Below are 13917 nucleotides of genomic sequence, written 5' to 3'. Positions count from 1 at the left end.
TTGATCTTCAGAGAAGAGGGTCGAGACTTGGGATTTGAAGCTCTTCCCTGCCGTTGTACTGTACGCACCAGCTTTAGATCCGAGCTAATTTAAGTGGCCCCTCAGCGGTGAAAACGACGTCGTACCGTCACAATCGCACCGAGATCAAGTAGAATGACATACATAATATGCAGGCATAATTACTAATACATAACTGATATAACAATTAATTTATTTGTATTTATAATGTTCATTGTGAATATATAAATTGAAAAATGTACGGAAGAAAATCTCGACTGAGAGAAAGCTCTACCAGAACAATAATATGAAATTATTGAAATAGCGTATCAAGACGGCTAGTATAGAAAAAAATTCACTCCTTAATTACAATTGGATGTTTGAAATACAGCAGCGGTAAACTTTAAAATACCAAATATACCTTTAAATAATTATACCCATATAATTATTTATTTATTTCAAATGATTCATCTTTTAATCGTCAATGTACTATCATGTTTATCATACATTTTTACTTATGTTCATTGTTTGTTTCACTTTCAACCATATATTATCTGTCCAATATATAAGTGCAATATTGCATTTTGGACTCTAAATAGAGAAAAAAAGAAAAGCCCACATGGGCAAAACAATCCTTTATTGGTATAAATGGACTAACCAGAAAGTGTCGGAATTGTTTGAAGCTATACTATATTTTCTGAACAAAGAAGCTACGAACTATACCGGAAAAGCAAGATTACAACGCCTAATCGTCTTGGCATTTATTTTTCTTGTTTAACAAACTTAAAGGGGAAGGGATGCATACAACATTCCCAGAATTCCTATTAAAAGAGCTAAAACCATGGTGGATTCCGGCTCAACGTCAACGCCCTTCGGCTCCAACATCACTTGGTGGGAGCCTCGTAACCGTAGGGGTTCTTGCTAGCCCAGTTCCATTGGTCTCGGCACATCTCATCGACCCCGTATTTAGCCCTTCAAACACGACGAAAGATGTTTTCAGACATAGGATTGTGATTCTTGAATAAGTTTGTGAAAATGGCATGACAAATGATTGGAGAACAGTCTTGTCAAGATTTGGTGAGAACCCGGACAGGCAAAACAATGCATGTCTGTTGTTTATGTTCTACTACGTGACTTCATAAAATGAAATGCTAGGTAAATAGTTCAACACTTACTTCCACTTCAACTCCCGTTCGGCTTTGTCTGTTTCAGCATATACGGTCTCAGCATCACCGGGTCGTCGTGCAGCCATCACCAACGGGATTTTCTAAACCAGCAAAATGTAGCTCAAGTTTGTAATAGCACAAGTATTTTAAGGTTATCATATCTAACGTGTTCTTTACTTGATAGCCACAAGTGCTAATGCAACGACAGGTAAGTTTTATTCCAACTACGTATTATGTGATTTCAAGAACTCACCTTTCCAGAAGCTTTCTCGAATGCTGATACCATTTCCAAGACGGATGTACCTTTCCCTGTCCCAAGATTGTACACCTCGCAGCCTGCAGTTTAAACATATCCAATTTAACAGACACGAAATCAAGTTGAGAAAAGAACGGTAGTGAATTATCAAAGGCATAGCTAAGCATACACACACCTCCATTATATGTATTCAGGTTTGAACACTACAGATGGTTTATGTTAAAAAGTGTGCACGGTGCTTGTCATAGTCATCAACTTCTCGACAAGTAAATTAAGCAACGATTTTCTTACAGAGAAGGTCACATGGCAAATATCAACAGTACGCAATAATGCAAACCAATGTGCATCAACTGACGGAAAAAACAGAGAGAAATAGCCGACTTAGAGTTCATACCTACAGAAGGATCAGAGAGCTTGGCCAAAGCAGCAAGATGGCCATCTGCTAAATCCACGACATGGATGTAATCACGTACCTGAAAATAATATATTCAAACACGAGTGGGGTAAAAGCTAAAAGGGTGTAATAAGATTGAACGTATGCTGGAGTAAATTTTCATGCACAATATCTTGCTGTAATTTGGCTTTTTGAGGTAGAAGTTCAACTGAGATTAAATTCGAATGTTAAACAATTGAGAAGTGTTTTAAAACAGACCGCAACTGCTGAAAATTGTGTATGTCAATTCCCACTAGAGCTGACCAAGGTCCTTACCCCTGTTCCATCCTTGGTCCCATAGTCAGATCCAAAAACTGTAAGGGCATTTCGCCTTCCAACAGCTACTTGTTGCACAAACGGCATAAGATTGTTTGGGATTCCTCGAGGATCTTCACCAATATAGCCACTCTGATGTGCACCAACTGGGTTGAAGTACCTCAGCAAAATGATTTTCCACGTTTTGTCGGACTGGTAAAGGTCACGGCACATCTCTTCAATGAAAAGCTGCAAAGTTTCATCGTTAACCGACCTTGCCAATAGCACAACAGTAGCAACTCATGCAAAAGAACAGTAACAAACCATGCAAGATAGAGAGAATGAATGCTAATCCAAACCATGCAGGGCAGAGAGAACAAATGCTAGTCATAGCATTACCTTTGTCCGACCATAAGGATTCGTAGCACCAATGGGAAACTCCTCTGTGCATGGGACCTTTTTCGGCCAACCGTACACAGTAGCCGAGGATGAAAACACGAGCTAAAGTTCAGAATGAAGTAAGGTCAGTTAAGAAAGAGAGTGCAATAGAAAACCAAATAAGTATGGAGCACCAGCAAAAATCAGACTAGTACATTTTTACATCCATGGGCAGCCATAACTTCTAGCAGAACAATTGTACCAACAAGGTTATTGTCATAATACATCAAGGGTTTCTGCACACTTTCTCCAACTGCTTTTAGTCCAGCAAAGTGAATGACAGCGTTGAACCTTAATCGAGTACAACATCGGAAGCAAATGTAAATATCAACAAGTTTAAGTGCCACAGACGGGGAAAATACGTACAAAAACTGTCTTTAATATTATGAACATAAAAGGCATTGTTTCCTCCACTGAGGACCAAGGTGATCCAAATCTCTGTTGACAAAAATAGGTTGTTGGTAGATCCTCAATGTACTATAAGGAAATAACTGAAAAGAAATCCTAGACTTCTATATATTTCAATCTCCGTAACTAAAATAGCTTATAACCAATACAACCTCAGTATATTAGGAGGAGACGATACATGCATACAATGCTTATGCTCTGCTCAGAAACCTTAAGAGTCTAAATTGCAAAAATGGATCATATATAGTTACAAGAAAGGCAGCCGGAAAATAGTTACAACTTACAAGAAAGTTTATCAGACACCATGTCTTAGTTAAAAAGAAACACAAAGCTTAGTTTTCTCTCCGACACAGCATCTTGGAAAAGTAGAAGAAATTTGAAGATAAACAAGGTGAAAAAGTATCAGTCATCCAAATTATCTTGCTTCTTGTCCAGGAAGTTGGGGATATCTAGAGAATATCTGGATATGATCCTTGTGGTCACAACTTTGAGGAAAATAAGTATTTGTCCATGATATTTATATCGAATTTTCACAATAAAGTATTCTTGCCCGATGAAAACTAGAAAATAACTTGCTTTGTGATGGTTAAGAAGAATTAAACAACAATAAGTGTACACAACTTACTTTTGGGAAGCAAAAAGCTTCTCAAGTGCTGGCTTATCGCGGAGATCAATCTGCAATCAACAAAAAATCACAGAAATGAAAATTAAAAAGTATCCTCACTGAAGAACATACAATCTCACAAGGCCTAGTATAGCATGCAACTCTTTAGCAAATGTAACACACAATATCTCACTCTAGTATTAAAGCTTTGCACCTAACAAGAAGTTCATAGATCAAATATCAAAAACCAAGCCAAATGTTTCTGAATATATAAATAACAATAATCAGCACCAGGAAGCAAATCGTGTGAGAAGATAAAAGATTTGCTCCAAGAAAAAGACATGCAGATCATTGAACGAACTCGCCACAAGCATCACATCTTTACAAAACCAATCTCCCAACGTCTAAATCCAAAATCCTCAAGAAACACCATAAATTACACAGATCAAAAACCACCCAAGTCCATCTAAAGATCAAGCCACCAACCCGATAACTCAAAACACCAAAAATTCACACATCCCAGATTGAAAACAACAAAGAAAACTGAAAAATGAAACCTTATGAAAGGTAAGGTTTTTGCCACGTTCACCGGCAAGTTCTTGGACCCTCTTGATGGCAGTTTCGGATGAATTATCCAAATTATCCACCACCACAACCTTGTCTCCGCCCATCAGCAACTGGAGCACAGTGTGGCTCCCGATGTAGCCGGCTCCCCCTGTCACAAGAATAGTCATGGTTGGCACGTATCTGCGTTTCACAAATGTCCAAGAACCGAGTACGAGGAGTAGGGGGTGAGAGGTGATCGAGGACGTCCAGCGTAGAGAAAGCTTGGATCACAGCTTCTGGCCAAATATATACACATGATGAGCATCAAGAAAATAAACGAGTTTAGCTCAAAATCGTTAAGTCGTAAGACTGAGTCATTATTATATTAATAATTCAAATTTAAAAAAATACGTGCGAATGAAATAAATAAATAACAAAATCTATTATAAAAATAAACATAGATCCACACATTTTTTTAATTTATCAAACCTTAATTTTATCAATAAAATAAGAATAAATTACAACAAACTCCCCTCAAGTTTAACATAATTACGAATACACCTTCATTATTTAAAAAAATTACAAATATCCTTTTATGTTTGATGAAATTATATAATTTTTAAATAATGTATGAAATTATCGATTTTGCCCTTACTTCATTTTTAAAAAAATTATAAAAAATCAGACAGAATAAAGAAAAAAATTATAAAAATTTATCCAAATAGTTCATTAAAAAATCATAAAATGAAATAAAATTATAGTTCTTAATCCACAAGAACATTTTGGTCAGTTCACGACAAAAAGTGAATTGAAAACCTAAAGAACAGAGCTACTTGTTAAATGACCATTAAAATTAGAAAGGTATTGATAATTTTTAAAATAATAAAAAAATATTTATAATTATGTCAAATTTAACTGAAAATAATTGTTAGTTTACCCTAAAACAAAATGTGGTTGGCCGATATTCCAAAGTTGGTCCATTGTCTTTTTGTTTCTTATCCTTTAAAATTTGAAAGGTGGAATCCCTTTATTTTTGTTTTGTTTTTCTTCACATGGGATCGGTTCTTTTCGTTTTCATCAAATTGTGTATTGGACCGACGTCTTAGTCTTTGCTTTATAACTTTTTCTTTCTTTTACAAAAATGGAAAGCCCACATAAAAATAAAAAGGCTAAATACTGTATTTGGTCCTTTAAATTTTTATTTAAAATTTTTTTAGTCTCTTAAATTTATTTCTTGATTTTTAGCATCCTTAAATTTTAGTTTTTGTTTCAATTTTGTCCCTCTGACTATTTTTCGACAAAAATGTGGCTGGCTTTTGATTTTTTGGAGGGTAAAATGATTAGTGAGTTTGATTTTATCACTTTAATCCCTTAAGTTAGTAAAATTATTAAATTAATTATTTTCTACACGAAAAAATAAGTTTTTTAGATCTTATACTGAAATTCCAAATTTACCCCTACCCTTCAATTCACTCAGCCAAACCAAGTGCATGTTAATCTCAAATTACGGGTAAAAACCAATGATGTCTTAACTTAATTATTAAAGTTATGGTTTTATAAACAAATTTGAGGTCATAAATTTGAAGGTTGTATATATTGCTAACTCATGTTGTTTCACTTTATCAAAGTTTATTGTAATTTATTTTAGAATTAATTACACTTAAACTCTCTCTAAAAATACAAAATTATATTTTTTTCTCAAAGAAGATTTCAAATTACACTTACACCCCTCTCGAAAATTCTCCATCTACATCCGATCCCCTTTGAATAGGGGTTGAATGAAATTATTACATGCAGACGTTAAATAAGTGATAAAATAGAAATTTTATGTAATTTTCTTTTGCAAACGTCGGTACCTTTTGTGCAAATCCAAACGACAGAAAGTCAGGTGTAAACTGTGATTTTTAGATGGGATCTAAGTGCAATTATAAAATTTTTTAGGAAAAAAAGTATAATATTGTATTCTCAGAAGGGGTATAAATATAATCAATCCTTTATTTTTAATTATATTAATATTTTAATTGAATTGATGTAATACCCAATATGATACTGATGTACTTGTACAATAATCCCTAAAAAGAAAAAGAAAAAAAGTGTGGGGGGTAAAAAAGGCTATATATCCCCAGCAAAGGATTTATTCGCAAAGTCTCTCTCACCAGTCACCACCCCTTTATTCTTATCTTCCATCAGTTTCTACAGAATAATAATATTTTCACTTTTTTCCTCCCTTTTAGATTCAAATATTTTTACTAAATATTCGAATTTAATTATCCACACTTTTCATTATTATTTATTGAGAAAAATAAAAAATTATTATGTTTATAATAGCCTTGTCAATGGATAGAGTAAGACCCTATTCAAGCCCAAACTCAAGAGGACCCAAAAAATTATTTTATATCAACACCCTACCCATTCCATTAAACCCAACTCAATATCCATGGATCTCTAAACCCGACCAAGTTCCAATTTTTGAATAAGGTCAAACCTAGACCCTTTTTTTTTCTTTTTCTTTTGATTTTTTTTTTTTGCAAATCATGCTAATTAATTTAAATTTCTTTCTTTTTATTTTTATTTTGTTTCATAGTTTATCAATAAATTTAAAATTATTGAGACCAATTCACAAATAACTATTTTTTGATATAATTTTTTAAATATTATATCTTTTATTATACCATGTACAAAATAATTCTATGAAAATATCAAATCTATATTTAATAGCAATAAAATTTAATATTACAAAACTTTCAAATTTAATTTTATTACTTCAGGTTTTCAAACAAACAATATTGCCTATGAAGATATTGAAAATTATACCCAACATGATAATATAGTTATATAATTAATTATTTATTATTTACAAATTGTACATGGTTAACGAATTAAACAATAAATAATGTTATAGTGTCTTAAATTTTTTAGATTTGTTCACTTGAATGTAGATCGTAGAGATATTCCATTCAGTCAACGAAACGAACCAAAAATTTGGTTAACTGAAATTTCGATACGCCGAAATGGCGAACTGATTACCAAATAAAATATTCGATTTGGTTTAGTAAAAATTGAACTTATTTCGGTCCAGTTCGATTTTTGTACCAAATTAACCAAAAATAATAAAAAATATATAATATTAATTTATTTGTTATAAATTATTGATAATTAAGTATGTAATAACTATAAAATTATTATTTTATTATAAATACTTATATTAAGATGTTTAATATTTGTATATTTTTTAATTATATTTGAATTATATTTATATATATGTGTGTGTTTTTTAAATTCAATATTCAGTTTGGTTCTGTTCACTTGCATAAAAAATTGAAATCAAATCGAACAATCAAAATCTAAAAAAAATAACCAAAAATAAAAATTCTTTTCAATTATCGGTTGATCGAAAATTGCACACTCTTAGTAGATCGATTGATAAATCATAATAAATTGAATTGGAAGAAAATGACATTTTTTTGTCAAAATTGGGTACATAGACCCATGTGTATCGATAGGTAGAGAATCAATCTATATTTTTTTAATGAGTTTGGGTCTGAATTTGGGCCTGAGTTAAGAATATTCATAGGATCTGAGTTTGGGTCTGAATCTCTAAATTATATTATGAATTTAAGTAGAATCTTATCCTACCCATTGACATTCTTAATCATAACAAACATAAATAATAATAAGCTCCATTTGGTTAGAGCAACCGCAATCGTGGTCGGACTGTCAGTTCATTTCGTGAGCATGGTGATGGCCCACACCCTTTTCAGCCAACTCACTAACTTCACCTGCATTTGATTCTTGTTTTTAAGTATAAATCGCATGTGAAAATATCAAATAATAACATTTGAACTATATCAACAGTGGAATTTACGTTATGATAACTTAGCATTGATCGTACTGTTTGATCATTACGTATGAAAATCTTGAATTTGGTATCAGTACCAAGATGGACATTGTTCATACTGTTTGATATTTACGTACAAAAATCTTGAATTTGGTCACTACCAAGATGGACGGCTCGCGTCACCTACTCCGAACTGTAGGCAAAAACTTTGTACTTGTGGTTTTGCCGGTGTGGGCAAAAATACCGTAGCAAGAAGCCAACTTTGTTGTAGTAGAGTATAAAGAAGTTCTGAATTTACCCATTACACACTTGATTACACGACAAAATGAATTCATGTAGTCGTCGTTTTCTTTACAAATTAGAGATGAATGTAAGCATGCAGACTAACCGTAGAACGGGGCAAAAGCATTTCCATCCCCGAAACGGTAAGTTACTGTGAAACCTTTGGTTTGAGAAGACTGTGTGTGTGTTGTGTGATGCTGTTGAGCGCCGTGATTAGATTGATGTTGGATGTTGTTTTTCACAAGCAAGCAGCAGTGGACTTCAGCGGTACCAGAGGGATCCTCTTCTTCCACAAGAGGCAATAACTTGTAACGGATAGTGTGTGAGATTCTGTATGAAAACGGAAATGCCTTGCCCCAATTTCTTTGCCAACTATCTGTTGAAAACCTGCTCAGTGGGAATAGTCTCAGAACTAAGAAGCCTTTCAGCTTCGTCGTTTGCCTCAGCTTGCATTCTCCATTTCTGCAATAATGGATTAACTATCACATAACAAATAATATACCAGAACAATTGGCCTTTTCCGTTTATCCAGGCAGACATTTTTTCCATTTCTTTTCCCTTGGGGGGGGGGGGGGGGGGGATTCTTTTCCCTTGGGGGGGGGGGGGGTTGCAATTTCTCTTGTTGAATCAAGTGAAATAGATAACAGCATACCTCTTCAAGATTCTCACTTTCCATGATTTGCTCTATCTGCTCAGCAGTATTTTCCTGCATGGAGGATAACCAAGGTGGAATATAAAATCTCAGCCAGATCAAGCATGACAGGAGCCAGAATTTCTCATGTCTCGACACCAGATCAAAGCAGATGGCACATACCACATTACCGACTGCTTCAGCAGCAGCAACATCCAACTCCAGTTCTACCTCAATTTCAATCATTGAAGAAATCTGAAAATTGTGAAGCATAATTATACTTTATTCATGAGATGATGTTCAAACAAAATTTCATGTGAGCATCATTCTTATTTAGATTTCATGCTTTTTGCCTTGATAACATACTCTAGCATAGCTTTCAATCAGTTCAACCCGATTTTTGAGGGAATTCTCCAATCCTTCCCGTACCCTTTTGACTCTACTTCTTCTAGCACTAAAACCAAAAGTATAAGGTCAGTTAAGAAGTGAACAACAAAGAAACTCTGCTCTATCCCATCACATGATTGTCAAAGTTGAGAAATATCAAACAGGTAATTGGAAAGGTGCAGAGTTCCTACCGGTAAGAAGGTTCTCCGACAGCATAGATTTTGTTCTCTAACTGGCACATGCGAGCAAGCATCCAAACCTGTAGAAGAAGAAATTCACTATTGTGAAGCAGTAAGGGATGAACTTTCAATATTTTAAGCATCATTAACAGATTGCCATTGAAAGTTAACCACCCAGTTGTGCATATTATTAAAAGGAATATATGTCATGAAATAAGGAAACAGACTCAAAAAATCTGAATTTCTAACAAGAAAGAAATTGTACAATACGATTATTTTAGCTAAACTGGAATTAGTTATTTGTAGGGACTAGGAAGGGTTAAGGAAGTGTTTGATAGATCAAACATGAGTTCTTAAATGATGATTCTCTTATAAGTTCCATAATTCTGCAATTAATTGCTACAAATTTCATAAACATTGCAAACTGGCAGCTGAGCGGAAGATGGAACGATAAAAGTTGCTTTGATATATACGGTTATGTATCCAATTAATTAAAATATTTATAATAAAAATTCTGTTCTACACTGAATAGCCAATAAATTCATTCCTTTTCCATGTAGTACCTCAGTTTCAGCAGCCTTCTTCAACTCCTTGATGCGAGTCTGAAGTACATCATACTGAGACAACAGCTGCTGCCTTATGGATGTTATATCCACTAATCTCTGAGGAAGCTGGTTATAGCAGAGAAAACAAGAAATCATGTCGGTAGTAAATACCTTTAAGTTATCCACCACAGTTAGCAGACACTAAATTATAGGCTTGAAATACTGTGAGATAAATTCACATTTATCACTTCTCCAGGTCATATCCCGGGATTAAATAATTGATCCTTCAAACAGGAATTCCTAGAAAATTAGGTCAAGTTTGCACGGACTATCTTCTGATGCTAGCTGCTAGGCTCAATATTTTAGGCTCTCATGCACAACTTGAGTAAAGTTTCATGGGAAAGGATTATTACTTGAGGATAATCATACTACCCGAGGAACAAAACATCTCTTATACCAGATAAGTTCTGAGGAAAGGTAAAGATACAGTGAACACTAGTTTAGCAAAGAGACCTGCCTTGTTAAGCTGAGGAAGAATGAGACTGTTAAAAGTTACACCCACAACAAGTGAAGAAACTGCAGCCGCTGCAATTAATTGAGGCAAGCTAGGGTCGAAAAATCCAGAGGCAGCATCGCCAGTGGCAAACACCGCAAGAACAGGAAGTAAGGTAGATAGGTTCAGCATGGATTTTCCTACATCTTTAGAGGGCGCTCTTAGCAATCGAGATTCTCGGCCATCCCTATGATTTGTCAGGCACATGGGTTCCCCGGGGTAGAAATTGGGAACTCTTGGACTCAACTTTAAAGGACCAACCTCTCTGTAGGCACCCAATGGAGCAGCTACAGCAACAGTCACCCTTTCTCCCTCCTGGGCAGGGAGATCAACAGTTTCAGTGGCAAACCTGTGAGTTCTCGCCACACCAGATGGGGTCTCCACCTACAGAGAGCAAGAGTAATTTATCTAATGAAGCTTCCCAAAGCATAAAAGGAAACAATAATGAATGAGTAGTGCAGGTTTTCAAATAGAAATATAAAAGGTAAAGGAAATGATAATGATAAAACTGTAGACTTTCAGATAGGAATTTAAATTTAAAGGAGAGACAGTTAGAGGAAAATTTCAGTTCACAAGTGGAATTTAAAAACTGGACAAATGGTGACATTGATACAGCCCCACAAATCATAAAAAACACAAAAAGACTAAATGTACACAGACATCACAAATATAGATAAAGTACAATTCGAAACATGAAAAGGGTATCTAGGCATATGTACCACAATAGAGTGAACGGCAGCTGGAATATTTTGCTTCACTATTTGCAAGAATTGTAATCCTCGCTTCCACGCAGGAACATCCATGCTGCGTTCGGCAGGAGGAGATCCTTAGAACAAGTGAATATCCAGGATCAATTACATTTATACTCTTCTATTATCAACTAAAGCAAAAAAATAATTAGAACACTTCTGTCGATGCTGAAGATGGCTTTGATGATCTTGGACATGTTTGACATTGAATATTAAAGATCCTTCTCAGTCAGACCAGTTACAAGCATATATTATAACAAACTGCATAGAAAGCTGGAAGAATACAAATTGAGATGAAAATAACCTACCTAATTTCTTCAGATTCTATCGTAAGGATGTTGCCTGAAACCAGTTCATACTGGTAGCGGCACTTTGAGCATGACACAAGCTGCAAATTGCAGTGCCTATATCAGTAACTAAAATGAAAACAAACAACCACAGTGTGCCAAAGACAAATCCACAAACAATGTACTGAAGAGCAGAGGCACAGCATAATTTTTTTTCCGATAATTGACCATCGCAATACTATGTTTTCATAATAGAACAGTTTCTGCAAATATATGGAAACACTTTTACCTACAATTCCTGAAATCTAAAGATCAAAGATGCTTCATTTATCCACCTTACAGACAAGTATAAATAAAGAGTTAATAGAGGAGGACTTAGACACATAGAATAGTATTTCATTCTGGACAGTTCAGATACTTTAAAGATTATGTGCCAAACTATTAGATGATTGAGCGACTGAATACCAGGGGACTGAATGCATATACCTGAATACCTTGCTGTGGTTGAGCGACTGCAATTGCAATCATACAACTTGGGCATCTCACAACCTTACCAAAGGGAACCTGGAATTTAGGCATAAACATGAACACAATCACCTCACTTCCCCACAAGAAATAGCTTAATCCAAAAAGGATTCTACAAATATAAAAAAGGCAATTTCCCATGAACTGCCACCCCCCAGAGGATAGCAGTCAGGAAAACAATTTCTCAAGATCTCTTTTTCTCAGAGTTTGCAGAATGATCAACCATGTCGAAGTTCTCCAATTCAAGGATTCAGACATGATACATGCGCAAATATTTGTCTTAAAATCATTAGATTAGCTAGCAAGATGAAATTGCACATCCATACAAACATGAAAAAAGGAACAGAAAATGTTGTTCAACAACAAAGATCACAATGTACAAAAGAATTTTATTGAATGATACGAGAATGTGTGAGACCTAGATCTCATTTCAAAAGCAATTACTAGCTCCAAGCCTTCAATCCTGTGGCCTCTATGTGCCATCAGATAAAAGGCTTGATTTGTAACAGAAAAACAATAAGTGATTCAAGCCTCAATAATTTTCAGCGGTTGTACAATTTGAGATAAGTGAGAAACCTACAATGCAATGTTAACCATACACATTGGGGTTGACTAGATCATGTAGAAGAATACCTCTTCACCAGGAGACACTCCCACTCGGCAAACACAGTCAATCATTCTAAGGGCATCTGAAATCCTTAGTGATGCTGCGAGACCCTTGACTAATAATGTATAAGTATGTACATCTGGCCTTGACCACTTCCATCTCTCAACCAACTTAGTATCGTCAACCCAACCTGAGCCTTAAGTGAAAGTTCCAATCCCAAATGGCAACAAAACAGGAAAATGAAAAAACAGTAGATTCTAGTAATAAAATATTTAAGTTGATAATAAAATGACAGAAATTACAAACAAGGATAAAGAAACTTCTTTAGCATTACACGTAGAGTCAACCATACGTAAACAAAATTCATCACTTCCTACAGTATATTTTAACTTCTCGTCTATGTGTTCTATGTTGAATTAACCATAGTTTGTGTACCAGAATCGAAGCTCGACCGCATGGCGGAGAACACAGATAGCGCCAAGTCAGCATTGCCACGGTCAAGCGCCGCTGAGATAATCAAACGACAATCAGAAACACTGACAACTCCGCGACTTGTGCGTCGCTCCTCAGCAATCAAAAGCAACACCTCCGCGGCATCTGTGGCGGCAGAAACCCGTCCCAAAAGTTGATCATCGAAAAGCTCAGAACGCGGCTTCCCTTGGTCAGAAGACGCGGAGGAAGAGACCTCACTGTTGGCTGCGGCAGTGAAATTCTTGGAAATAGGAAAGCCGGAAAAGGAAGAGGGATGGATAGTCTTGGCGGGAAGAAGGAAGCAGCAGAGATTGTGCTTGGAAGGGTAGTAACTGGGGAGAGGGAGTAAAGGGTAGGAGCAAAAGCAGGATTGAAGATTCATCAGTATTATTTGAAGATGGTGGGATTTAGAGTGAGGAAGAGAAAGTGTTGAAGAGAATTATTACAGGGTTGGAGATGAGGAATGAGAGGTTGTGAGGAGAGGGAATGACGAATGAGTGTATGATGAATCAATCAATGGAGAAATTGAAAAGAGGGGGCAAAAGGTAGCAAAATGGAGGTGCGGGGAATCGAACCCCGTGCCTCTCGCATGCGAAGCGAGCGCTCTACCATATGAGCTACACCCCCTCTTGTTAAATTATTAATAAGTCAATTCAAATATAATGATATTTGTACTATCATTTTGTCATCTCATCCATTTATATTTAACTAATAAAGAGACTTATTCATTAAATATAAACAAATTTCAATAAATATTGAA

The 13917-nt window shown here is 35.3% G+C and overlaps 2 protein-coding genes and 1 non-coding gene across 4 annotated transcripts; all 3 read right to left on the bottom strand.

The window, feature by feature from the left end:
- Window positions 1-597: 597 nt before the first annotated feature.
- LOC105179153 (UDP-glucose 4-epimerase GEPI48) lies at window positions 598-4400 on the bottom strand. Its single transcript, XM_011102754.2, has 9 exons — window positions 4115-4400; window positions 3579-3628; window positions 2701-2836; window positions 2507-2608; window positions 2129-2356; window positions 1814-1892; window positions 1417-1499; window positions 1173-1264; window positions 598-969 (listed from the first exon to the last, which is right to left on the bottom strand). The coding sequence occupies exons 1-9, from the start codon at window positions 4289-4291 to the stop codon at window positions 882-884; spliced, it is 1035 nt and encodes a 344-aa protein (XP_011101056.1). The 5' UTR covers window positions 4292-4400; the 3' UTR covers window positions 598-881.
- Window positions 4401-8212: 3812 nt separating this feature from the next.
- LOC105179152 lies at window positions 8213-13702 on the bottom strand. Of its 2 annotated transcripts, none has more exons than XM_011102753.2 (12): window positions 13122-13702; window positions 12713-12876; window positions 12041-12118; window positions 11576-11655; window positions 11238-11322; window positions 10483-10902; window positions 9984-10091; window positions 9433-9500; window positions 9221-9308; window positions 9038-9109; window positions 8876-8929; window positions 8213-8685 (listed from the first exon to the last, which is right to left on the bottom strand). In XM_011102753.2, the coding sequence occupies exons 1-12, from the start codon at window positions 13537-13539 to the stop codon at window positions 8596-8598; spliced, it is 1725 nt and encodes a 574-aa protein (XP_011101055.1). In that variant the 5' UTR covers window positions 13540-13702; the 3' UTR covers window positions 8213-8595. The 2 variants fall into 2 exon arrangements, with proteins under 2 accessions (XP_011101055.1, XP_011101054.1); XM_011102752.2 differs by having other exon boundaries at window positions 12713-12882; window positions 13122-13700.
- A 9-nt stretch (window positions 13703-13711) lies between these two features.
- Window positions 13712-13784, bottom strand: TRNAA-CGC. Its single transcript has one exon. It is a non-coding gene; the product is annotated as a tRNA-Ala (tRNA).
- Between the last annotated feature and the right edge of the window lie 133 nt (window positions 13785-13917).

This window comes from Sesamum indicum, unplaced genomic scaffold, assembly GCF_000512975.1.
Source record: "Sesamum indicum cultivar Zhongzhi No. 13 unplaced genomic scaffold, S_indicum_v1.0 scaffold00124, whole genome shotgun sequence".
Lineage (NCBI taxonomy): Eukaryota > Viridiplantae > Streptophyta > Magnoliopsida > Lamiales > Pedaliaceae > Sesamum > Sesamum indicum.
This window is presented reverse-complemented; position numbering and strand designations above follow the sequence as displayed.

What these genes read in the sequence shown, in the direction of transcription:
- LOC105179153 (XM_011102754.2), bottom strand. Translation starts at nt 4,291, where the DNA reads ATGACTATTCTTGTGACAGGGGGAGCCGGCTACATCGGGAGCCACACT. An exon ending in AAGCTTTTTGCTTCCCAAAA is followed by an intron (nt 2,837 to 3,578) that starts GTAAGTTGTGTA and finishes TACTCGATTAAG; the next exon opens with GTTCAACGCTGTCATTCACT. An exon ending in CTGCCCATGGATGTAAAAAT is followed by an intron (nt 2,609 to 2,700) that starts GTACTAGTCTGA and finishes TCTGAACTTTAG; the next exon opens with CTCGTGTTTTCATCCTCGGC.
- LOC105179152 (XM_011102752.2), bottom strand. Translation starts at nt 13,539, where the DNA reads ATGAATCTTCAATCCTGCTTTTGCTCCTACCCTTTACTCCCTCTCCCC. An exon ending in GCGGTCGAGCTTCGATTCTG is followed by an intron (nt 12,883 to 13,121) that starts GTACACAAACTA and finishes CTTTCACTTAAG; the next exon opens with GCTCAGGTTGGGTTGACGAT. An exon ending in AAAGTGAGAATCTTGAAGAG is followed by an intron (nt 8,686 to 8,875) that starts GTATGCTGTTAT and finishes CCATTATTGCAG; the next exon opens with AAATGGAGAATGCAAGCTGA.